The sequence below is a fragment of the Acomys russatus genome, chromosome 9 (assembly GCF_903995435.1).
Source record: "Acomys russatus chromosome 9, mAcoRus1.1, whole genome shotgun sequence".
NCBI classification, from domain to species: Eukaryota; Metazoa; Chordata; class Mammalia; order Rodentia; family Muridae; genus Acomys; species Acomys russatus.
The window spans coordinates 4,397,848-4,424,854 of record NC_067145.1 but is presented as its reverse complement, the minus strand read 5'-3'; the positions used below and the strand labels follow the sequence as shown (position 1 = coordinate 4,424,854).

The window sequence follows — 27,007 nt, the reverse complement described above, 5'->3', positions numbered from 1 at the left end:
GATCTTGGAATTACAGACAGTTATGAGCTGCCATGTGGGTGCTGGGATTTGAACCCAGGACCTCAGGAAGAGCAGTCAGTACCCTTCACCCCTGAGCCATCTCTCCAGCCTGAGTATATAGTTTTTAAGTCACAAGAGGACATATTGCATTGTAGCTACTAGAATTTTAATCAAAACAACAAAACCCAAGAGCTTAAATCATAGGTTTATACAACAAGCAAGAATGTCAACAATTTAAGAGTTCTAAAGATGAGCATGCAAGCTTCTTCCTTTGGGTCCTCAAACATAATATGGCTAACCCAGTCACTTCAAACAGGTTCAAACCCATTGTTTGGAATTTTTGGGGCCAGAAGTATTTTTGAATCTGGATGGTTTTTGTTATTGGTGGGGGAGGAGGGCTGATATTTGCATATACATAATAAGACACCTTGGGGATAAGGCCAAAGTATGGTAGCTGAGCCATGTAACGGTGTCTGCAGTGTGTAAGGGCCTGGGTTCTATCTCCAGCACTAAGGACAAAACAAACAAGAGTCATCTATGCTTCAACTAACCCCAGGATTCTTAAACTAGCGGCCTAAAGAAAAGTGTATGCAGTATTTTTAGTGTGCTTCCATTTTGACGTTGATCTCTCATAGAAAATCAAGTATGAATTTTCAACTCTCAGTATTTAATTGGATTTTAAAGCTGAATATTTTAGGTTTTCATATTAAGTATGTTCAACTTTAACTCTAAAGATTAAGCTGGGCATGCGGGCGCAGACCTTTACTCCCAGCACTCAGGATGCAAAGGCAGGCAGAGCTCTGAATTTTAGGCCTGCTAGGGATACATAATAAGATCTTGCCTCAAAATAAAAAGAAACGAACACACACACACACACACACACACACACACAAAACCTGAATCGAAAAATAAACAAAGTAAAAACATCAAAGTCCTACACTGAATTTTGTCTACTTGTCTCATTGTTGGCTCAGATGTCAAAATCATTCCATAATTTCAGTAATATTTACAGTGAATTTTCAAATTTATAAACTTGTAATGCTCTTGTGAGTACAGAGGTTTGCATTTACATACTTTTTTTTTTTTTTTTTTTTTTTTTTTAGAGACAGAGTTTCTCTGTGTAGGCGTGGCCATCCTGGACTTGCTTTGTAGACCAGGCCGGCCTCGAACTCACAGCGATTCACCTGCCTCTGCCTCCCACGTGCTGGGATTAAAGGCGTGCGCCACCACCGCCTGGCTTACTTTTTATATTGCTGAGGATTTGGGATTGTAAATGAGCTCATCGCTTGTGCTCTTCTGAAGGAAGTAGGCACTGACATTAGGAGCTCCCACAGGTACCTTTGATACAAGTGGATCCAAGTTTTTTCTTCAAAAGACAACGTTTCAGAGAATGTATCTGCATCGCTGTGTAGCAGAGAGCTGCCCAGTTCTGTGAGTGTGCTTCTGCTCACACTGGTCCCCAGGGAAACCCTGTCAGAAGCTGGAGCAGCAGCTGGCTTTTCTTCTTCATCTGGCTCCCATAGATTCAGTTCAAAAGTGCCTATGTTCCTCTGCACACGTTTTAGGGCTTTCAGCCTCACTTTATGGGCAGAATGCATGACCACAGACATCAGTTCTTCAGTCTGAGGACCTAGGTGGGAAAAAACACAAAGACCTATGGTTCACAGAAATGTTTCAGTCAAGAGCTAAGGCAGGCATAGTAGTACTGCCTGATGACAATGCTCAGGGGTGGAGTCAGGAGGATCAGCATGGCCAGCCTTGTCTATACTACACGCTACGTTCCAGACCATGCATGGCTGCACAGCAAGGCTATGTCACAGAAGAGAGAAAGAGAAGGACCTAATTCTGCCTGGAATCAAACTAACTACTAAGGTTTATTTCCACATTCTCTCAGGTTATGTTTTCTTCAGTGTTTGTTAGAAAGCTACGACCCTTTCCAGAAGTGCATAAGCTGAATAAGGTCCATTGAGGAACAATAAAAGGCGAAGAACCCAGATTCCCTCCCTCCGCCTTTAAAAGAAGTATATCCCAAGGGAAAATAATTTGGAGGTAGGCCAGGCAAAGAAATGTGCACCTGCACATCGTATGCCAACCAACTCAGGACGCTGAGGTAGGAGGATTAGAAGATCATCTCAAACCAACCAAAAACCAAAACAAAACAAAGCCTATCACCGCTGAATGAGGCAATTCTTCCTTCCTTCCTTTTTTTTTTTTAAGTTAAAAATGCCTGAAATTTTTTATTCTTGGTACCACTACCACAATTTACAATGTAATGTAAATTACTATTACCTGATGTAATGAAAAGAAAAAGACAAAGCTAAAACAGATAAAAGTCCTCAGGACTGTCTGTCTAATTGACACTGCACTGCATTCATCAACAGTGGCCCTTGCTGCAAGCTGTAGCTGTGACATCCTGAACAAGGGTTTCCTGTTTAACTGCAGTGACTTCTCTGACTGTGGATCAGCGATCCTTCTGTGGCAGATCTTTACAGCTCCTCTAACGCATTTGGGACAACTGTCTCAAAGCAACCTGCAGCTTTCCTGACAACTCCTCGCTCTCTCTCCTGCTAAGAACTGTGACCTTTCTCTGCTGTTTTTCTTTTTCTTTTTTTTAAACCTTCTGCTACTATATCTACCATTTCTACCATCAGATCCACAGCCACCACCATAGGGACTGCCTAAGCTTCTTCCACCAAAACTCCCCGCCCCTTCATGGGTCCATAATTTGATTTTTGTTGTCCACTATAATGTCCAAAGTCATTATAGTTCCCACCACCACCATAGTTACCTCCACCAAAATTTCCTCCATCACTGTTACTATCATATTCTCCTCCTCCTCCACCATATCCACCATCTTGGATTCCCTATCCTGGTCCACCACCACCATAACCTCCTCTACTACTGTAACCAGGACCTCCACCATAGTTGCCATCATCACCTCCAAACCATTACACCACCATCACCATCTCCGTAACTACCTCTGCTGCCACCACCACCACCACCATAGCCTCCTCTACCACCAGTTTCCACCACGACCCATAAAGTTGCCAGATCCACCTCCACAACCTCTCTGTGATCCAGCAGACTGCATCTCTTGTTTAGAAAGAGCCTTTTTCACTTCACAATTATGCCCATTAATAGTGTGGTATTTCTGAACAGCAATTTTATCAACTGTGTCATGATCATCAAACATTACAAAAGCAAATCCTCTCCTTTTTCCACTCTGTCTTCCATAACTTCTATGGTTTCAATCTTGCCATACTTTTCAAAGTAGTCTCTCAGATTGTATTCTTCTGTGTCTTCTTTAATACCACCAACAAAAATTTTCTTCACCATTAAATGGGCACCAGACTTAATAGAATCCTTTCTAGAAACATTCTCGTTGGTTCCACCACATGCCCATCAACCTTGAGTGGCTGAGCACACATTGCAGCATCCGCCTCTTCAACACAAGAGTGGGTCACAACACCAAAGCCCCTGGAACCTTTTGTTTGGGGCTCTCATTACCACACAGTCTGTATGTGTACCCTTTTCTCAAATACTCTCTTAAGCAATCATCTGTGGTTTCAAAGCTCAGACCACCAATAAAGAGCTTCCTCAGCTGCTCTGGTGCCTTTGGATCATGGTCCTCCATTTTGAGACCACATTCGCCACTTCCAACTTAAGTTCAATCAAAGGATGTATTGATGATGCAGGTAATGGGTGTTAATATGACTTTCTAAAATAGGTTCTGAAGAACTTCTTCACCTTGATGTCCTAACTCATGAGGCTGCCAACACCTTAGACAGGCATCAAGGCCATCTCTGTGTGCTTGCATCCTTCTGTGAGAAGCTCCTCTGTGAAGATAGCCGAGGCCCTTTGCACAGAGCACCAAAGTCAACCTCATCAAGGCTGATCACAAAGAGAAACTAAGGGAGTGGGTAGGTCTCTGAAAAACTGGTTTGGAAAAAAAAGCCCCACAAGCTGACTGGTTGCAACTGTATAGTAGGTAAGGACTACAGTAAAGAATCTCAGGCCAGCGATGTCACTGAAAAGTACTTCAATGCAAGAAATGAGCAAATAAAAATGTATCATTTTCTTTAAAAAGATTTAAAATTACAAATAAAGAATGACAAAGATTATTTTCTAATCCCACTGAATGGGAAAAAAGAAAGTGAGAATATTTTTAGTGAAAATTAAAGCTTTTTTTTTTTTTAAAGATGTATTTATTTATTATTATGTAAGCAGTACTGTCTTCATGTACACCTACAGGCCAGAAGAGGGCATCAGATCACATTATAGATTGTCATGGGCCACCATGTGGTTGCTGGGAATTGAACTCAGGACCTCAGGAAGAACAGTCAGTGCGCTTAACCTCTGAGCCATCTCTCCAGCCCAAAAGCTTTCTTACTATAAGTAATGAGAATAGCAAAGCTGGGCTGGAGAGATGGCTCAGCCGTTAAAGGCTAGGCTCACAACCAAAAATATAAGAGAATAGCAAAGTTTTCAAGATTGTCTACTAAAAATTTAAGCATTATTAATACAGAAAGAGAATATTTTAGAAAATAAAAAGAAATATCAGGAAATATGCAAGTACAACTGTGCAGTGCACAACTCAAGAAGGCCAAGTTGTACCTGAAGCCAGTTGTATTTCTGAAAAAGAAAAAGGGAAAGACACTTTGGTCCTCCGTGGCTGGTGTGGTTTGGTGGTAAGGCACAAGCAAGAAGGCAAGAGGCCTAAGGTCTGTTCTACATCATCAAAAAAGGAAAGAAAGAAGGAAAACGGCAAGTTTTATGTTCTATACATTTTGCCACAATAAAAAAGTCTACAAGGCTATCTTGAATGTACAAGATAAAAAACATAAGTAAGTTTACACAAAGAGGAAAACTAAAGAGTTTTCAATAAGTATATAAAATACATAAAGACTGGGCTGGAGAGATGGCTCAGTGGTTAAGAGCACCGCCTGGTCTTCCAAAGGTCCTGAGTTCAATTCCCAGCAACCACATGGTGGCTCACAACCATCTAAATGTAACCTGATACCCTCTTCTGGCCTGCGGGTGTACAAGCAGACAACACTGTATACATAATAATAAATAAATCTTTAAAAAAAAAAAATACATAAAGACCACATGCTCTATTTTATTTCCTTATTGAGGCAAAAGCTTTCTGTGTTGACCAGGATGATTTTGAAAGCATGGGCACAGTGATCCTCCCCACAAGACACCCCAGACTCTCCATTTTATATCTATCTCTTACCTTGACTAATCCTCTCTCAATACATATTGATCAATTAGGTAACAAAATAACCATTTTACTTATAAATAAGGAAAGGAGGCCTTTTTAGAGAAATGGCTCAAAGAAACTGAGCAACTTGCTTAAGACACTGTTACTGACCGGGCTATGATGTGAAATGGGCTCCTTCTAGTTTCAAACCAACGCAACTAGTTCAGCAATGGGGTCGTGCATTCACTTTCTCTCTCTCTCTCTCTTTTTTTTTCTTTTGGTTTTTCGAGACAGAGTTTGTCTTGTAGTCCTGGGCCTCCCTTTGTAGACAGGCTGGTCTCAAACACAAAGATCTGCCTGCCTCTGCCTCAGAGTGCTGGCATTAAAGGCGTGCACCATCGCGCCCAGCCACTTTCTCACTCTTTACCTTTAAGGAGGGGCAGAAATTCAGATACCTAGGTGGCAGACAACAGATACTTTCAAAACAAGAGCATCTTGGAGCTGGAGAGATGGCACAACAGTTAAGCACACTTGATGTTCTTCCAAAGGGCAGGGTTCAGTTCCCAGCATGCACATCAGGCACTTCAGTTACCGGGGAACTGAAGTCTCCGAAGGCATGCGCACACACATGGCACACACGCAAATAAAACAGAGCATCTTCAACAGTGTAAGCACTAAACGTGAGAAATAGCAAATACCTGTCACAACACCGCGTCTGAGTCTCTGATGGAGAGAGTGGTACTTTTCTCTTAAAGGAACTCTTATGGCCTCGGGATTGGGAAATGCTTTCACAAAAATTTCTGCTACCTTCAGGAAAAAAAAAATCAACATTTTAAGAGCAACATTAGTCTTTTTCTCTTTCTTTTTAATTCTTCACATACTTTAAGTTGGAACATAAAAGTCTACTTAATAATCTTTTGTTGTTTAGGCAAGCTACCAGAAATCACCATCAATTTTCTTTCTTCCTTTTTTATTGTACTTTAAAATATTTGATAAAAATTATGTATATTCAAGGTAGAAGAAGTGATGATCTGATATATGATTTATGCTGAATATCTCAGCCAAATTAGCATATCAATCACCAATCATAGTAATCACTGTACGTGTACAGATAAATGGTAAGAACACTTTATAGCCGGGAGCAGTGGCACAGACTGTAAGCCCAGCACTCACGGAGGCAGAGGCAGGTGGATCTCTGTGAGTTCGAGGCCAGCCTGGCCTACAAAGTGAGTTCAGGACAGTCAAGGCTACGCAGAGCAACCCTGTCTTGAAAAACCACCACCAACAACAACAACAAAGATCTGCCTCCTTCATCAAATTTCAGGTAGACCACAGCATACCATTAACTATAGTCACCATGCTGTACACCAGCTCCTAGAACTAATTTATCTTATGAATGCAACTCTGTATCCTTTAGTCAATGTCTCCCAACCCTTACCTGCACCTTAAAAAAACAAGTTAATTTTTCTCCATAAAAAAGTATCTCCTATGGAAAAAAATTACAGTGAAATGGATCTGAAAGAGATCAATCCATTATCCTCAAAGAGCTATGGAAACTGTTCCAAGACACAGAGAAGATACTGGAGTAAAATTAAGAAGAGGATGACTCACTGAGGGTGATGTGACCCCATGCCTACCATACTTCTAACACCTCCCTTCTCACGGCACATCCCTAGCCCTGTGACTAGCACTGTGCTCTCAGCTTCAGTGAGCTTTATGGGTCCATGTGAGATCACACAGCATCTGTCTTTCTGAAATGGAGGATATTATGCCATGTGCAATTGGTCAGACAGGAAAAGGCAACATCATCCCTGACTAAAACAGCAAAATACACTAGGGCCTATTTTTCAGATTTAGTTTATTTTTACCAACAATCATATTACCTTTCTAACTGGAGGCAGTTCTCCAATAAGGCTCAAAATTATATCCTGAATAAGTTCTTCCATATTAAAAAACCGAGAGAATGGTAACATTCTACAGGCCCATTCCAGCGTATGAAAACAGTGCTCAACCACAGAAGAATCGAACTCCACTTCAAGGTCCTATGCGGATATGAAGAAGATTGTCTTTTCAGTTAAATAGACAAACCGGAATAAGTTCAGAAGAACACCATACTACAAACAGTCTTCTACTAAGCAATGATTTCCCAAGCACTGTTTATTCTATTCTTGAGCTGATAAATACCTTTTCTACCTTCACATTTTCTCTTGCTTTCTGATACTGCCTGCAACTGTGCGATAACTTATCACGGATATGCAACATCCAACACAAAGCACAAAGTTCTCTGAAGCAACCTAAAAACACAAATGTAAAAGGAGAATGTGTGAGTTTCACATCCACAGGTAATTTCTTTTCAAAATACATGTCTTTATTCTGTTGATTATAAAAGAAAAGTGTGGGGGCTGGGTAGGTAGCTCAGTGAGTCAAGTGCTTGCTGCTGTGCAAGTCTGGGCATCAGAACGGGGGTCCCCAGCACTCCTGCAGATTCTGGGCAGCAGTGGCAGCCCACTGTAATGCTGGCACTTAGGAGGTGGGGGAGGGGAGGGTCCCCAGAGTGCGCAGACTAACACATTCAATAAGATCAACTGAGGCACCTCTATGTATGAGGTAGAGAGTGATCAAGAAAGATACCTAATGTCAACCTCTAGCTTCCACACATATACACATTGTGTGTATACACACACACACGCATGCATTTGCTAAAACACCAAAACCAAAAATGTACTCATTGTAAGCATCTTATATAAGTCATGAAGATCCTTCCAGAATTTTAACATATATATTATACTAGAGTATTTTCTAAATATCAGTTGTAAGATATGAAAACCAATTTACGGAATTATTTAATCTATTTACTTCTAATTTACTTGCCTTATAAATTTATAGTATATTATAAATATTTTTCAATTCCAAAACAAAGTCCATACTGTGTATCAATCAGAATATCACTTATTTGTATACCACTGGGAATTCAACCCAGGACTTGATACTTGGCAGATAAAAATCTGAGCTACAAACCTGAAAATTACTTAATAATATGCATTTTTACTTAAACTTTTTTTTTTAAGGCAGGGTCTCACTATGTAGCCCTGGCTGGCCTAAAACTCACTATGCAAATCAAGCTGATTTCAAACTCTAGAAATCCACCTGCTTTGGTACTACTCAGTCTTTTAAATACTAAAACCAAATTCCAATATTAATTTTTTAAAAAAATTTTATGCTTATGTGTGTATGTGTTTGTGTGTGTTTGTACAGTTGTGCACGCCCGACAAACTTTCATGTGGAGGTTAGTTCTCTTTTTACCATGTGGGTTCAAGGGATTGAATTTAGGTTTTTAGGCAAGGCTGTAAGCACCTTTACCTGAATGAGCCATTACACATGCCCAGAAGACTTATTAAACATGTCATATGGCCTGAGGGCATGGTTCTGTTATTCAGACCTGGCCCTGGGTCTGACTCCTAATGCTGCAAAACACACACACACACACACACACACACACACACACACACACACACACACACACACACACTCTTTCTCTCCCTCCCTCTCTGTCTGTCTCTGTCTTTTGGGCCTGTCATACATATAATTGCACATAAATTATGAATTGGAAATCAATGTTTAAAAGAAAATGCAAATGAAGAACTCATTGGACAGTTAGTTATAAGAGGCATCTTCACTTGCTTGGCATAATGTACACATGTGTAACACTGGCTTTCAGAAGGCTAAGCTGTGAGGATCATGAGCTCAGCTAGCCTGGGTTATAGAGCATGAGAAACTATCTCAAAACATAAAGCCAAATAAAGATATATCAAAACAAAACTATCTCAGGGAGCTGCTACCTCAAAAACAAGGGCACATGAACATAAAGCTGATACTTTTTTGGCATCAAATAAATTTTGGCATACTGTTTCAAGAGGTAAGAAACGACTAAATTCAATAGCCAAAACACTAAGAATGTAACATTTATATAATTCCTGATTTTTTTTTTATGGTTCTTCTTGCTGAAGGTAGTTTATTATATGTATGTATAATAATATAAATGTCTATGTAAAAAATTTAAAAAATTTTAATTAAATTCATTAACTCAGAAATTCCACTTCTGAGACTCTTTACAGGATACAAATCAGAACTGATTATGTCAGAGGCAATGTAAAGCTTGCTAATAAAAGCCATCAAAATTAATTCATAATAATGTATGAAAAAAGCCTATGTAGGTTAAATCATAAAAACAGGAAACAAAGTTGGTTCATCTATACAGACAGGTCCAAAGCCTGCCCACTTAACAGTGTGGCATAAATGCATCCTCAGTGCAAAGGAATGACTACAAGGAAGGTGTTCTTGAGTGATAAAATTCCACATTTAAACAAGGAAGCAACAACAGTGTCCTAAGTGTTACAATTAACTCTTGTGCCCCATATCTGACCACTTCCCCTGGGTGGGGAGGCCTGATGGCACTCAAAGAAAGAATAAGCAGGCTACCAAGATGAGACTTGATAGCCTATGACCATACAGTGGGGGAGGAGGTCCCCCTTGGTCATAGACCTAGGGGAGGGGAATAGGGTGAAAGCTGGAGGGAGGGAGGAATGGGAGGATACAAGTGATGGGATAACAATTGAGTTGTAATCTGAATAAATTAATTTTTAAAAATGAAGTTAACTTACTGCCATACACATAAAGCATCTCTATTTACATGTCACAGAATGTCCAAGTGCAATTCCTAAGCACAACATCAAAGAGCAAACTAGAGTTAATAGTTTAGAAACTTTCCCAGACCGAGTGAAAAACATATTGCAGTTCATATGCAACTGAGTTCTAACCAAGTAGCTCATTTCTAACAAACCTAGGGCTGTGATGGAAACGTCATCAAGCTTGTGGTCTCCGGCTGCTCCAGGTCTAAAGAATGCTATCCCTCCTTTACAGTAATCAAGTAAGGATTCCGGGAAAGAGCTAAGTGAAGGAAGGGACCCTTTCATGCGAATCTGAAAGAAAAAATAGACTATGTTAATCATCAGTAGCAAACAATCTTTACAGGAGCTGGGCAGTGGTGGCGCACGCCTTTAATCCCAGCACTTGGAAGGCAGAGGTAGGCGGATCTCTTTGAGTTCGAGGCCAGCCTGGTCTACAAAGACAGTCTAGGACAGCCAAGGGCTCTGTTACACAGAGAAACTCTGTCTCAAAAAAACAAAAACAAAACAAAACAAAAAAAAAAATCAATCTTTACAGGAATGTACAAGGCAAGGCAGGCACTAAAACCACAGGCATAAGCAGCACTGTCCTCTGCTACAGCATAAACTGCCCTGCAGTGAGCTGCATTTTCAGACTCAGTTCACAAATCTAACTCAAGATATTCTCTATTGGAAAATAAAAAGGCGCTAAACCATTTGCATACTCTTGTCAGTTTTCCTATCTCTCCTTACAGTAATGAGTAGGAAAATATCCAAATCTCATCTGAAATTAACTGTACAGTACCTAAAACAAATTTTAAAAACTTTACTTACACATGTAACTTTTTTTTTTTTTTTAATGAATCTAGGGGCTGGAGAGATGGCTCAGAGGTTAAGAGCACTGACTGCTCTCCCAGAGGTTCTGAGTTCAATTCCCAGCAACCACATGATGGCTCACATCCATCTACAATGTGATCTCATGTCCTCTTCTGGCCTCAGATGAACATGTAGACACAGCACTCTATGTGTGATAAACAAAGAAATATTTTTAAAAAATGAATCTATAAATGACAACAATGGAAGGTCATCAACTGGCAACTCCTAAGAGATAATGACTCTAGGTAAGGACTATCACTCAATGTCAGACTAAAAAAGAAGCTGATGAGTTAATGGGGAACCTGATACAGGGTCTGACTTGACCCGAATTCCTCGAGCTATTTCACTTTTAAAACTGAAATAGGTATAGGGGCCACAGACAAGTACCCAGTAGTTAGAAGGAATTCTTTCCAAGATCTGAGCCTGAGCACAATCAAGCTGTATTTCAGTGGGTAGAAATCAACAACCAGTGTCCAGGAAATGAATGGCATGAGCAGGCTAAGTGGAACTAAACGAAGAAAGGATCACAGACGTAGACACAGCTCCTGACAATCACTCTGCTTATTTAACCTATGAAAGGTTTGTTTGGTTTTTATAATTTTTAAAGAGCAATACTGTTATAGACATCAAGAAAAAAGATGAGCAGTAAGTTTATAGATTCCTCCTACCTGTCACTTCCAGAAAGATGTGATCTAATCAAGTGCTTTGTAGGCATGCTAAGGGCAGCTCCTCCACCAAACACTTTTCTAATAGGATGTGATTGAGAGGGAGACCCAGCAAGGACATGGGAGCCTGAGGCCTATGGGCACATGAAACTGAACTGTCAGCACCTGCACAGTCTGGACGCTAGAAGGTAGCACAGCTCTCCTGTTGCCCTTGATGGCTTAGTGGAAGAAGCAGCTTAGCTCAAGTGGCTTCTGATGCACAGAAACAGTGAGATAAGATAGCAAAGTTTTAAGTCACAAAATTTTGGCAATTTGTTAGAATGAAACAGAAACTAATATGGTGCAGATATTTAATTCAGGACCATTTTTTAAAATTGGAATTAAAATTTAAAGACCATAAAGACCATCTTTTATAAGTGATGTTACCTATCTGGTTTTGCTATATTCAATTAGTCAACTATAAATAATAGCTATCTAATTCAAGAACATTTTCATCACACCACACACACACATTATTAGGACTTGCCACTTTCTCACTTCCCTTCTCCAGACTGTGGAAACTACCATCTACTCTTTGTGTCCACTCTAATGACAATGCACACCTCATTATCTATTTAAAAAGCTTATTTGGGGGCTGGTGAGATGGCTCAGCAGTTAAGAGCACTGTCTGCTTTTCCAAAGGACCAGGTTCAATTAACAGCACCCACATGGCAGCTCATAACAGTCTGTAACTCCAGTTCCAGGTGTTCTGACACCTTCAGACCAATGCACAGAAAATAAAATTAAATAAATTATTTTTTAAAAAGATTATTTGGCCTGTCATCATGGTACACACATTTACATCTCAGTGGTCAGGCAGCAAAAACAGGTGGCTCTCTATGAGTTAGAGGCTAGACTGGTCTAATTCCAAGTACCAGGTCAGCCAGGCCTGCACAGAGAAATCATCTCAAAACAAACAAACAAACAAAAGGTAACGGGAGTGGGGGTGCTGGAGAGATGGCTCAGAGGTTTAGAACACTGTCTGCTCTTCCAAAGGTCTTGAGTTCAATTCCCAGCAACCACATGGTGGCTCACAACTGTCTATAATGAGATCTGGTGCCCTCTTCTGGCCTGCAGACATACATGCAGGCAAAACACTGCATACTTAATAAATCATTTTTTAAATTTTTAAATAATAATTTAGGGCTGAGGAAATGGTTCAATTGACAAAACACTTGCCACGTGATGCCAGGAGCTAAGTTCAGATCTCCAGGATCCAAACTAAGCAAGACACAGTACGAGTTTAAAATCCCAGTGTTCTCATGGCAAGATGAGGGGGAGACAGGAGAGTCACTGGGAGCCTGAGGCCACCTGGCCTGGCATACGCAGCAGCAAATTGTCAGACATAAGGAGGAAGGTGAGGACTGACAGCCGAGGTGATCTTGGGCCTTCATACACAGGCTGTGGTATGCATTCACTAGCTTTCACATACACAAACTACATGCAGACATATACGTCACACACATATAAATATATTTTAAGCTAATTTTGGCCAGGCATGGTGGTGCATTTCTGCTGAGGTGAACCCTAGCACTCAGAAGGCGGACTTAAAGGCTAATCTGGGTTATACAATGAGATTTTGCCCTGACTCAAAAAAAAAAAAAAAAAAAAAAAAGGCCAATTTTCAAAAATACCTGATAAGGACAACGTCAATGTATAAAGAAATGTATCCAATACCCTCTCAGCTCCAGAACAGGAGAGTCAGTCCAAGTCAGGATGGAAGGACATGAAAGGCCAAGAATCAAAGTGCGCAGCTCAGAAAACAACAAAGAAGTTCTAGCCAGAGAAGACTCCTGGCAATACACAGCCAAGAACTCACTCTTACCTGCCCACGCCTGGAACCCACGGGTTTGCCACGGAACAGAGCCTACCTCTCCAGAGTGTGGGAGAGGGGAAGTCCCAAACAGAGGAAATCCCCCAAGATTTGTGCGATGGGAAGAATAGGAGCAGTCTGGAAGAACTTACTCCATGGTGAAACTTTCTATTACCACACAGAGTGAGCTCGCCCAAAGACTCATCTCTCAGACGGAAAAACTTGGCTTGAGTTGTTTTTTGTAAATAAGCCCAAGATTTGTGACTCAGGGCAGGACCCTGAGGAAAGCACATGGTGTGTGTGCTGCATGGCTCAGGCGCACCATACCTTCTGCATGACTTTTCTTGCCCACCTCAGCTGCAAGATGTACCACTGCGCTACAGGAAAAGAACACCGAGCAGCTCGGAAAAGCAAGAGAACTCGCTGCAGGATTCCAGACAGCTTTTGGCGATTATCTTTTTCAGCTTTTAAAAGTAGATTGTCACCATGTTCCTGAGGACAACAGAGCGAGTATCTATTACTTAAACAGCTATTTGGTATGTTACCTAAGACAATACACTTAGTAAATAGCTATGTTCTAACACAATCATTACTACCAGATTGTTTTAAAATGCAGACAAAATCAGCTTTCACTGAGAGCAGGCTGCACTGAGCTTACCTCACTAAGAACAGCTGGCTGGGGGCAATACAGCGGGGGTGCTGGAAGATACAGGTCGATGGGGACTAAGCCCCACAGCTTCTTACTGAGTACCTTGGCCGAGTCCATCAATAGCTGCAGTGTCACTGAAACAATATCCGCGTCAGCCATGACTGCAGCTTTCAGCACTTCTTGCACAGAGCCAAAGAGCAGACTGGCATCTTCTTCTTCAATGGGATCTATCAAACATGACAGGAAGTAACAGCAGCCAGCTATGGCAGCTCACAATACAGTCCTAGCACTCGGGAGCAGCCTGAGGCAGGAGGAATGAAGGAATGCTCAAGGCCAAGCTGTGATACATAACAAGACCGCCAACTCTAAGATAAGCAAGTATAAATGTATGTACCAAACAGAACAGAACTCTAATATGGCTGTTTTGGTTGTGGCAGTGCTGACAATTGAATCCAGGCCTCTTACCTGTCAAGTTAGTGTTCTACTACTAACTTTATCCCAATCCCATAAGTATGTTTTCACCTGACATCAGTTTTCTTTTTCTTTCTTTCTGTGGTGCTCAGGCTCAGACCCTGAGCAATGCACATGCCCAGAGAGTGCTCTGCCACTGAGCTACCACTCCAGCTCATGGCGCTCCAGTTTTACATGCTCCCATGATTAAATATAAATAGCATCCTTAAATTTTTGATAGTTAGGCCAGGCATGGTGGCTCCTGCCTATAATCCCAGCACTCATGGAGGCAGAGGCAGGTGGATTTCTGTGAGTTCAGGCCAGCCTGGTCTATAAAGTGAGTCCAGGACAGCCAAGACTACATGAAGAAACCCTGTCTCAAAAAAAACAAAAATAAAAAATTCTTTTTAATTAGTATTGATAGTTTTCTCAAGGTATTAGTATTTCTAAATATTTATAAGCATCTATAATAGCACAAGTTTTATATTAACTCGATACACTTAGAACATATGTAAGTAACACACACCTGTAAATTGTTTATATATTGAGCCCTTTTCATTTTTTGTTTCCAAAGAGACCGGCTGACCTAAAAAACACTGCAGTTTTTCCTGGAAAATCTGTGCTGGTACCATATTTAATGGTAAGTGCATACCCTTTTTCTTGAACCTGAAATGAGATCAAATTAAGACAAATAAATAAAATTTTTAGAAAAAGGAAAATTTTCACATCAAGAAGTAAATGTATTTAAGAAAATATTAAAAAAGAAAATATTGCTGGTCACTGGTGACTCACACCTTTAATCCCAGCACTCGGAGGGAGAGGCAGGAAGATTGCTGTGAGTTTGGAGCCAGCCTGGTCTACAGAGCGAGTCCGGGACAGCCAGGGCTACACAGAGAAACCCTGTCTCAAAAAACAAAAAAAGAAAAAAACAAAAAAGAAGAGAGAAAATACTGAGGCACTGAGACACTCGCTTGTTCACCCTCCTTACAAAAAGGAAACGCTGTGAAGAACCTTCAGCTGACCCATTCTCTCCACTCTCAATGCCACCCTTCATAGGTATTTTACCCAAATAAACCAAAACTTCTTTGCCAAATGCTTTTGCTCATGCTTAGTATGTTCTCACTCCTTAGCTGCTCAATTCATCAAAATGCCATCTACTCTTCAGTGTGCGTCTGAAAGGATCGTCTCTCACAGGGAGTAGTTCTGGCCTTCCCTTCACTTGCTATTATCTAAAAGGCCATTCCTTGGGCTGGAGAGATGGCTTAGCAGGTAAAGGCACCTGACTTCAACTCCTAAAACACACATGGCAGAACCTGTCTTCTGACCTCCACATAGGCACTACGATATACATGCACCCAGATACGCACACCAAGATGATAAATAGATTGGGGGGGGGGGAGAGAGAGAGAGAGAGAGAGAGAAGGGGGGCATAGATGATAGATACTCTTTTAAAATGCATACCTCACAGAATTACGATCATGTTTACAAAACACCTGGAAGGCCACGCCAATAGAAACAGATGTCTTCCAGTCTCCAAGTTTATGTGCCAACCACACAGCCTCTGGAATCAGGCCACCAATAAACAATAATTCAAGGGCATACTCAACTGTCCACACATTTGAGAGGTTCTGATCTCTAACAAAACTGGCCACCTTACAGTGTTGTAGAGGAATAAGTCGCAGGGAATGGTCTGTGAGTCAATTAGAGAAAACAGTATCACAATTGCATACATACCTTCTTACATGAAATAATCTCTTAATTAATTTTTTCAAACACAACAATGAAGAGGCATACAGAATGAAATAAAATAATATCCTCTAGAACATTTTTATTAATATTGAAATAAGTGCTTTCTTACTTAAATGGGCTATGCATAAAATGCAAACATCCTTAAAAAATAAACACAGCACGAGCCGGGCGTGGTGGCGCACGCCTTTAATCCCAGCACTCGGGAGGCAGAGGCAGGCGGATCGCTGTGAGTTCGAGGCCAGCCTGGTCTACAAAGTTAGTCCAGGATGGCCAAGGCTACACAGAGAAACCCTGTCTCGAAAAAAAAAAACCAAAAAATAAATAAATAAATAAATAAATAAACACAGCAGAAATAAAATAAGTGCGTTACACAAAATAAGGGTGAATACTGTTAGATAAAATGTATATACACATACCAGAGCAGGGGCTAGAGCAGTGCTTCTCACCCTTCCTAACACTCTGACCCTTTAATACAGTGCCTCAGACTGTGGTGACCCCAACCATACAATTATTTCATTGCTACTTCATAACTGTCATTGGGCTACTGTTATGAACCATAATGTAAATGTCTGATATGCAGGATATCTGATATGTGAAAAAGCTGTTTGATGCCCCCCTAAAGGGGTCGTGACCCATGGGTTGAGAGCTGCTGGGCTGCAGAAGTGGCTCATGGCTAAGAACATGGACGCGCAGGATTCAGCTCCCAGCACCCATGACCAGCAGCTCACACCCACCTGGAACTCCACTTCCAAGGGACCTAATGCCCTCTTCTGGTCTTCAACACTGCACTCATAAGTACATACTCACCCACAAACATACATGTATATGTAATTAAAAGAAAATAAATGTTTAAAAAATGTATTGATCAGCCGGGCATGGTGGCGCACGCCTTTAATCCCAGTACTCGGGAGGCAGAGGCAGGTGGATCGCTGTGAGTTCGAGGCCAGCCTGGTCTACAAAGCGAGTCCAGGATGGCCAAGGCTACACAGAGAAACCCTGTCTTGAAAAACCAAATAAATAAATAAATAAATAAATAAATGTATTGATCACAATGTACAGTAACTGAACTATTTAGAAATAGGTTCCTATTTTTCCACAGCAGACTATGAAGTCTGGAAGACAAGAGATTGCATTTTACCTCATTTTACATTATCCGTAGAGCCAAAAATGTTTTTCAATTTCAGAATATATTCAAAGCATATAAAATGAAAGCCGGGCGTGGTGGCGCACACCTTTAATCCCAGCACTCAGGAGGCAGAGACAGGTGGATCGCTGTGAGTTCGAGGCCAGCCTGGTCTACAAAGCGAGTCCAGGACAGCCAAGGCTACACAGAGAAACCCTGTCTTGAAAAAACAAAATAAAAAATAAAAAAAGCCAGGCATACATGTGTGTCTCTGTACCGGGACAACACAAATAGACGGACTGCATGCTTGTGTGTGTGTCTGTAGACTCTGAACTCACTATGTAGACCAGATAGGCACAGATAGATTGATCCTGAGCTGCTAGTCCACCAGTCTAGTCTGCTTGGTGTACTTCAACCCAGTGACAGACTCTGTCCCCTGACTTAAAAACAACAAAGAGAAAGCATGGGCAGATAGTGCCTAAGGAACGACACACACATACATGCACGTACACACACGCACAGACACGCACACATACAGACACACACGCACACACAGACATACACACACACATGCGTGCACGCACACACGCACACACACATGCATGCGTGCACACATGCACACACGCAACACACACATGCACATGCACCACACACACATACACACACACACGCACGAACACACACACTAGAGGGCTGGCAGCACGGCACAGCACGTGACACTCACAGTACTTGAGAAGCAGAAGCAGGAGGAGCAAAGGGAATTCAAGGCCATCCTTGGCCCGTGGCCCCTTTAAGGCTTACATGGGCCACATGAAACCTTATCTCAACAAGCAACAGCAAGAAAGGGTCTGAGGTGCAGCTCACTTAGCACTTGGCAAGCATGCGTAAGACTGTGCCTTCAGCACCTCCTACTGCCGGATGGAGGGATGGACAGACAAGGGAAAATACGTAAGGAAGGAAGATAACTTAACATGAGCCGTGTGTAAGTAACAGCTCACACTGTTACTCAGCTATCAAGAGTCTAGAACAAAAACCCTGTCTTGAAAAAACAAAACAAGCAAATAAATAAAAGCTAAAACAAATAACAGTGGGTTCAGAAATGGAGAAAAGCTTGAGTAACAACTCAAAACAGTGCGATTTAGATACCATGTGTAAAAAACAAGGTAGAAAAGTATTTGTTTACCATATTACCTGCTTTAATATGAAGTGGAGGAAGAACATTCACACTGTGAGGCGGCAGGATGAACAGTGGCTCATTGGTGAAATAGGCAGCCATGAACCGCGCCATGCACTGGACAACCCCGAGTGCGGCCTGAGGGTGCACATTTCCGGTCACTGCAAGCTCACATTGAGACTTCTCAGAATCTAAGGAATATAGCACACGACCAAGAGAGTCTCAACAAACTATAAAAAGGTAAAACTATTTTAGACAACCCACACTCTCAGGCCCATCCAGCATCGCATCCCAGTGCATGCCAGCTGGGTGCCGCCCCACGTCCCTTGCCCAGGCCCACTTGGAGTTGCTGTACATTATCCCCACTGCTTGTGGTATACTGGTGATATAGTGTAAGCACAGCTGTCTTTCTTTTTTTTTTTTTTTTAAGATTTATTTATTATTATGTATACAGTGCTCTGCTTGCATATACTCCTGCAAGCCAGAAGAGGGCACCATATCACATTACAGACAGTCATGAGCCAACATGTGGTTGCTGGGAATTGAACTCAGAACCTTTGGACGAGCAGGCAGTGCTCTTAACCACTGAGCCCTGGACAGCTGTCTTTTAATACAGTGCTTGAAGTCATAGCTAGAGCATTACGACAAGAGGAGGAAATTAAAGAGACGCTAATAGGAAAACAAGTCAAATTATCCCTATTTATAGATATGATAATACATATATGAAATACCAAAAATTTCACCAGAAAACATCTAGGGAAAAAAAACAATACATTCAGAGGCAGAATATACAAACACACAAAATCAACTTATAAAAAACAGTAGCCTTTTTATATATCTTTTACAATACAGCAATCATAGGCACACTCCCATTCACAGTAACCTCGATAAATAAATATCTATCTAGGAAAAAAAATCTAGCCAAGGAGAAAAAGGAACTGAGAAAGGCACTAGTAAGATGGAAAGATCTCCATGTTCATGAAATGGTAGAATACCGTAAAAATGACAATCCTGCCAAAATCACATATTCAATACACTCCCAATCAAAATATTCATAATGTTCTTCACAGAAACAGGGGGGAAAAGGCATTAAAATTCATATAGAAGCACAAAAACCTCAGATAGGCAAGCAAGACTGAGTAAAGAGAACAAGGCTGGAGGGATTACTATATCAGATCTCACACTGTATTAGACTTATAATAATAAAAACAGCACAGTATGGCACATAGGCGACAAATGGGACAGAAGACCGAAACCTAACTACACACCATTACAACTATCCCATATTTGACAGAGATGCCAAAAATACAACTCGAGCAAAGACATCAACTTTATTAGTGTTCCGGTTAGTGTTTTTGTCAGTTTAACACAAGCTAGCATTGTCAGAAGAGGAACCTCAATTGAGAAAAACACATCCACCAGTCTGTCTGTAGCATGCCTGTGGGGCATTGGCTTGGTTAATGACTGATGGAAGAGGACCCAGGCCAACTGTGGACAGTGCCACCAAGGGGCAGGAAGTCCTGGGTGCTGTAAGAAAGTATGCTGAGCCAGGAATGGCTGTGCAGGCCTGTAATCCCAGCACTCAGGGAGGCAGAGGCAGGCAGATGTCTGTAAATGCAAGGCCAGCCTGGCCTACAAAGCTAGTCCAAGACAGCCAGGGCTACACACAGAGAGACCTTGTCTGGAAACACCTGGCGCTGGGAAGGTGTGCTGAGAAGCCAGCAGCAGCAGCAGTCCTCCATGCTCTCCAGTGTGTTCAGTGTCTACCGCTAGTTACTGCCCTGATCTCCTCAAGATGGACTGGAGGCTATAAAGTGAAATGGATCCTTTCCTTCTCTAGTTTCTTTTGATCAGTGTTTCGAGCACATGCGTGCATACATGTGTGTGTGATTACTTCTGTTTTAGTTGTTTTGAGGCAGGGTTTCTCAGCTAGCCTGGAACTCACTATGTAGACCAGGTTGGCCTTGAACTCAGAGATTCATCTGCCTCTTCCTCCTGAGTGCTAGGATTATTGGTCAGTGTTTTATCATAGCAATAGAAAGCAAAGTAAGATAAATAATGCAGAGAAAGCTGGACATACACATGTAGAAAAAGCAAATTAAACCCTGTTTACCACCGTGCATAACAATCACCTCCACTGGCCCAAAGACCTCAATGCAGGATCTGAACCTGCTGGAAGAAACACAGGCAGCACGCTACAGGACACAGGTGCAGAAAAGAACTCTCTGAGTAGGATTCCACTTGCGCAGAAATTAAAGCCAACAACTGATAAATAAGATATCATAAAATTGAAAAGCCTCTGCACAGCAAAGGAAACAAGTGATGAGAAAGCCCACACAGCCTTAGCCAGCTATGTATCTATCCTACAGGGGATTAATATCCAGAATATACAAAGGACTTAAATTACAAAAGCCTGAGAAAAGCAAGGATGTGTGAAGCAAGTGAACACATTTTGACTCCTTGAGAGAAGTAATTTTAATAAATTCTTGTATAAATCTCAAAGAACAGCTGTGTTACAAGCCATTGAGAAGACGGTAGTCCAAAATCCAAAAAGAACAACTTAGTCACTGTAAAGTTGGGGCAATTTTTACACATAAACAATTTGTTATCTAAATCCACAAATACAAAATAATGCTATTAAGTCAGTGGGATGGCACATACCTATGAACCCAGCACACAGGAGGTTGAGGCAGGAGGACTGCCATGAGGCCGAGGCCAGCAAGGGGCTGGTTACCTGAATACCAAGAAAGCCAGAGAGAAACACAGCAAGACGCTGTTTCTAAATAGATAAATAAATAAAGTGAACTTTAGAACGTGTACCCAAGCAGTCTTTCCTTTCTTTAACAGGTAGCTGGGCCCAGCTGAGCATCTCTCTTACTAGGTGGTCACATAGTCCTTGAGCATCGTTTAAGTTATAGCAGTAGAGATGGCAGTACAAGAGCGAGAGATAGTAGCGTAACTGAAGAAAGCCCGTCCTTCTTCCTCCTGAAACAGGAAAGAATGAAACTTATGAACACGGAGCAAGGGACTGCTCTCTGGCCAGTGCCCTGCGTGAGGTTTGTGAACATTCATCAAGTTATACAATTAGACATGAAGGTAGTTTGTGCTGGGGGATGGTCTAATGTGTTTTGATGCTAATTACTGCTTGCTGTCTCTGTGACCCACCTTTGATTAACAGAAAGCCATCCCACCTGGGCAGGGCAGAGGAGACAGAGGTGTGGCTAAGATTCCCCCAGGCTTAGAGAGAGGAATCCTGGGAAGAAGAGGAGAGACCACAAGGAAAAAGGAGAAAGTCCTGAGGGGAAAGAGAGGAAGGCCGCCGTGGGTTAGATGGAGGAGAAGCATGTGGCCGGCAAGGATGGAGAATCTGGCCCAGAGGAAGAACATGAACAAGAATTTGGGATCATTGATGGGAGGTAGCTTGATAGAAGTTATTAAAAACAGATGGCATGGGATTGGGGCAGGTATGTGATACCTGCCCCACTATGGGAGGTAGTTTAGAGGATTAATGTCTGCCCTGCCCCAGGTTAACTAAGGCTATTTTAAAATATAACAAGTGTCAGTGTCTTAATTGCTAGCTGGACATACTGATCACACTAATGATACTAGTAATTTAAAAACAGTAAGTGGCCCAACGTGGGGCGCCACTTATTGTTTTTAGATTATCTGCATTATCTGTAGGTATGGCTAGCAATCAATTAAGACACTGACACTTGTGGGTTTAAAAAATCTGGGCCAGATTCTCCGTCCACGCGGCCACGTGCTTCTTCTCCAGCTAACCCACGGCGGCCTTCTACTCCTCTCCCCTCAGGTCTCTCTCCTCGTCTTTCTCTTCTTCCCAGGATTCCTCTCTCTCCTTCTTGGGACCCTTAGCCACACCTCTATCTCCTCTGCCCTGCCCAGGTGGGATGGCTTTTTATTAATCAAAAAGTTGGCCACAGAGACAGCAAGCAGTAATTAGCATCAAAACACATTAGCCCATCCCCCAACAGTTTTGCATCTGTATATACATCAATATCAATAAGGACTTGTTAGTTTTCTTTAAGGGACTGGCCACCAGGAATTGAACCATCTCCCGTGAGTATATGGGTAACATAAATTGAACTTTCCTCCTCCTTCTCTCGCTCCTCCTCTTTTTCTTCTTTGTAGGGGACTGTCACAAGGATAGAAGGACAGACGTGGGAGGACTGGGTACATAATGTAAAATTCCCATACAATCAATAAAAATATTATGAAAGGAAAAAAAGAACAGGGCTGCAATTGGGCATTGTGGTACATTCCATTAATCCAGTACTCAGAGGCAGAGACAGTGGGAATTCTCAATTCAAGGCCAGCCTAGTCTACATCCAGAGCTCTAGGCTAGCCAGGACAAGGGGAGACCCAGGCTCAAAATGATGACGATGATGATGATGATAACAACAACAACAATAATAAAAAGAAGCAGCTAGTAATACTTAGGTCTCCTCATTTTAAGTTCTGAATTATTTTGTTTTCTTTCTGGTAGGCCCTAAGATGATAGGTGTTACCCAAAAAGCTGCCAAGTCTCACCATCTTAGGATGAAGGTCTTCTGCTGATTTCTACTTTGAATTTCTGAGTGAAAGAATTTCAATCTTAATCTAGGCGTGGTGGCGTATGCCTTTAATCCCAGCACTCAGGAGGCAGAGGCAGGTGGATCGCTATGAATTCCAGGCCAGCCTGGTCTACAAAGCAAGTCCAGGACAGTCAAGGGTAATACAGAGAAACCCTATCTCGAATCAAAACAAAACAAAACAAAACAGAAAGAATTTCAATTTTATTTGGGGTAACAATAAGCCATCATGTGAACCAAGGCATGATACTGTGCAAATATTACAGAATGCCCACTTACAGAAGGCAACCCAGCTAGGCAGCACACCTTTTTCCACTCTTCTCACCTTTCCCCTGTCATCTGCCAATCACACTAATATGATGACTGGAACATAGGCCCACAAAATAGCCTTAATAGGAACCGAGCAAGAAAGCTAAAGGAGCCTGAGTCCTTGAACATATACACAAAAACACCAAGTCAGCCCAAGTCTGCCAACCTCAAGTCCACTCCTAAGACACTTTATTTTGAAGCCTCTGCTACTAGGACTCTCCATTAGCAGAATCCACATTTATGTATATAGTTACAAATAAAACGCCCACAGTGGACTCATTAAGAATACTGTTTTCATCTAAAACAGTATTGCTGCAACCATTTTAATACAGTTCCTCACGATGTGGTGACACCCCCTCCCCCAAGCATAACATTATTTCATTGCTACTTCATAACTTTAATTTTGCTACTGTTACGAATGTAACATAAATTGTAATGGAGTCCTAATGTAAATATCTGTGTTTTCTGAAGTCTTAGGCAACCCCTGTGAAAGGGTTGTTTGGTCCCCAAGGAGTCTCAATGATGAGCACCCCATCTCAGCACTCTGAGGCACAGGCAGGGTGCTACTACGATGAGCAAGTAAGTAGTGGAGAGATGAAGAGAAAGAGAATCAGAACGGTGTGTGCACAACACAGAAAGGCAGAACTGCAGACTCAAATGTAGTGAGGAACAGCCTGAAGTGAGAAGGCTGCGATGCTGTTGGAGCACATGGTGAAGTCCTGGCCTGTGCTATCACCAAGGACCACGTCTGAGGCCTTGGCCCTGCAGCAGCGGGGGTCTGTTTTGATGTCTCTGGCCCATGTCACCACCAAAGGCCATGTGAACCTTCCTAGTTTGGGTTGCCCTGACCATTCCAGGCTGCAATACTCAGAAGAGTTAGCCCTAAGGGTGTGAGAGCAGGAGAGGTCTCCCTGCCCTTCACTGGCCACAGCACTGCACTCCAGAGAGGGGCTAGGAAGCATAGTAGCTGGCCCTGTTTTGGGGAATTGCAGGTAAACTGGCCTTGAGGGCATGAACACAGAAGAGCTGGTCATACCCCTCGCTAGGCATGCAGTGATGTGGGTATGGGAGAGATGGCCCCCCTCTTTGCCTGGTCACCACAGGAGAGCTGGCTCGAAGAGCATCAGAGCGGGAGAGCTGGCCTTGCCCCCTGGTGGCTGAGGCACTGAGCTGGCCCTGTCCCTCACCTGGGTAGTGCTGGAGAGCTAGCCCAGGTGGCATGGGTACAAGAGAACTGTCAGGCTGACCAAACAATCTACCACCCAGACCCAGATACAGGGATTTGAGTTGGTGCACCCCAACATCTACCCCATCTATAAACTGCTGAAGCACATGAAGAGATTGGTCCTCCAGAACCAAAGCTGCAAGACCTCCATGACACAGGACAACAACAAGATATCCCCGAGGAGTCCCAGTGTGGATCCAGTGTGGATAGTGTAGCAGAAGCCAGAGCCTTGAACCAGACCAATGGTGTACTACAATGAACATTTGCACGTAAATCTGCTGTTTGGGCAAAAGGGTACACTATGTGACATACAACTTGCACAGTGAAATTGTTTTGTTTTGTTTTGGAGGGAAGGTTGCAAGGGCATAGGGCAGATATGAAGGGATGATGTACATGTCATGAAACTCACAAAGAATCAATAAAATCTCCTTAAGAGAGAGAGACAGAAAAAGAGAGAGAGAGAGAGAGAGAGAGAGAGAGAGAGAGAGAGAGGAGGGAGAGAGAGAGAGAGAGAGAGAGAGAGAGAGAGAGAGAGAGAGAGTGCTTCCTTTATCTAGTTAACCAGATCTCAAAACTGAGAACTATATTAAACTTTCTCCCCAAATCTACTCAATCAGTTTCCATTAATCAAACGTGCTATGTTTCTGTTAAATATGACCTCCATTCCATTCCCACTGATGTTGCTTTGGTTCAGTCTCTTCATCTGAGTAAAGATCTTGCTTTATGTATAACCCACCCCCCTCCAACCACAAACGTTTCAAAGTGGTCTTCCTAAATGACCTACAAAGGTGCTCCTTGACTTTTAACAGGGTTATTAACCAATAAACCCATCACAAATGAAAATATCATACATCTAAAATGTGTTTGTGAGGTGAAAAGATAGATCTGCATTAAGGAGTACTTGCTGCTCCTGCAAAGGACTTCTAAACTTTGTGAAGACAGGAAAGCCATGTACATGCAGTAGAAAGCTAAATGTTTTCCAAATTTTTGCTGAGCTAGAAGTTATGTGTAGTAGGCAATGCTAAAGAATAGCAGAGAAGCCGGGCGGTGGTGGTGCACGCCTTTAATCCCAGCATTTGGGAGGCAGAGGCAGGTGGAACGCTGTGAGTTCGAGGCCAGCCTGGTCTACAAAGTGAGTCTGGGACAGTCAAGGCTACACAGAGAAACCCTGTCTCAAAAAACCATAAAAACAAAACCAAACCAAACCACAATAATAACAATAAATAAAAAATAAAAACCCCAGGCAAATCATACTTAGCTCCACTGTTCTGCTTGACCTGAAACTCTCAAATCTCTTTAAAGGCCAGGAAGTTTAGCTCCATGGTTTGTTTAATGTCTGTAGGAAAGTGGTAGGATTTTTTTTTTTTTTTTAGTGGTAGGATATTTTATGTATAGTTTCCCATTCAGATATTTGTAGTGCCTTTACAAGGAAAAAAATATTTAGGGTCTAAATTTCATTTTGTCTGTGAACATTCAACCACAGGTTTTGTCATTAAACAAGGTGGGGGTGTGGTGGGCAGGAAACTTAACTAGAGAGCACTGGAAAGATTCTTGGTCCCACGATTTTAGAAATCAAGAATAATTTAAAATGCAGTATGTCTAACAGTCAAGTTCCCTATAGTCTGCACCTTACTTGGACAGTAAGATAGTGTGAACACTCTGAACCTTGTAATATTTTTATCCATAGCAAGTTAATTTATGTTCTTGCCAATACAATGTTACTGTTTAAAAAAAAAAAAGCATCCTTTACCTTTCTCTTGGGTTTCTTGTAGAGCCTTCTTCCACAGACAAACTGATTTTTCATATGATGCTAGCAGAAAACACTCTTCACCTAAGGATGGTTTTACCCAACATTAGTTACGAGTTGGAGTTGATTACATAACTTTTAAAGTTTATATTGTTTGAAATTCAGTAGATACATCTCCAGCCTAAAATTACTCTGAAAATCAAATTAAGTGCAACCCATTTTGAAAAACCAAAGCCCAGTTCATCATTTCACAGATCCAAGAGTTAGAAACTGTTTGTAAGGTACTAACCACCAATAGGTGTAAGTTCTAAGGTTTGATTCAAGGTATCCCCGGCCATCTGCAGGTTAGTCTGGAGATGAGATAACAGAGTCTTGACAAAGGATACTTCATGTGTTACATTTTCAGTTAACTGTGTGTCATCGTCAGGAATTCTTCGGCTTAACTGCGCTTCATACCATAAGGTTTTTTTGTACAATAGTCTCCAAAGAGCAATCAATCTGTACACAAAATTAGATAATCATCAGAACCCAAGTTTCATGAGTAAAGAAACTGAGTGTAGTTCCCTGCATGGGCAATAGAAAGACTGACCAAGTTAATGATCAGTCAGGCAACCAAAAGACATAGACTGTGTACGGCAAATGCATGTAAGGACCATGAGACTTTCAAAAATGTTTTAGTGTCTGTGTATACTTTCCTCTTTTTTTTGTTTTTGTTTTGTTTTTTGTTTTTCG

General features: G+C 41.8%; 1 protein-coding gene across 1 annotated transcript in view; it reads right to left on the bottom strand.

Moving 5' to 3' along the window:
* Positions 1–27,007, bottom strand: part of Cplane1 (ciliogenesis and planar polarity effector complex subunit 1) — a 93,583-nt gene that overhangs the window by 48,885 nt on the left and 17,691 nt on the right. Inside the window, exons 13-25 of the mRNA XM_051150939.1 lie at positions 26,565–26,773; positions 26,279–26,359; positions 21,226–21,390; positions 18,423–18,596; positions 15,821–16,049; positions 14,886–15,025; positions 13,919–14,136; positions 13,588–13,752; positions 10,044–10,182; positions 7,388–7,497; positions 7,087–7,245; positions 5,902–6,010; positions 1,339–1,630 (exon numbers count right to left, since the gene is read on the bottom strand). Of these exons, the coding sequence (XP_051006896.1) occupies positions 1,339–1,630; positions 5,902–6,010; positions 7,087–7,245; positions 7,388–7,497; positions 10,044–10,182; positions 13,588–13,752; positions 13,919–14,136; positions 14,886–15,025; positions 15,821–16,049; positions 18,423–18,596; positions 21,226–21,390; positions 26,279–26,359; positions 26,565–26,773 (2,190 nt within the window). The remainder of the gene's footprint in view (positions 1–1,338; positions 1,631–5,901; positions 6,011–7,086; positions 7,246–7,387; positions 7,498–10,043; positions 10,183–13,587; positions 13,753–13,918; positions 14,137–14,885; positions 15,026–15,820; positions 16,050–18,422; positions 18,597–21,225; positions 21,391–26,278; positions 26,360–26,564; positions 26,774–27,007) is intronic.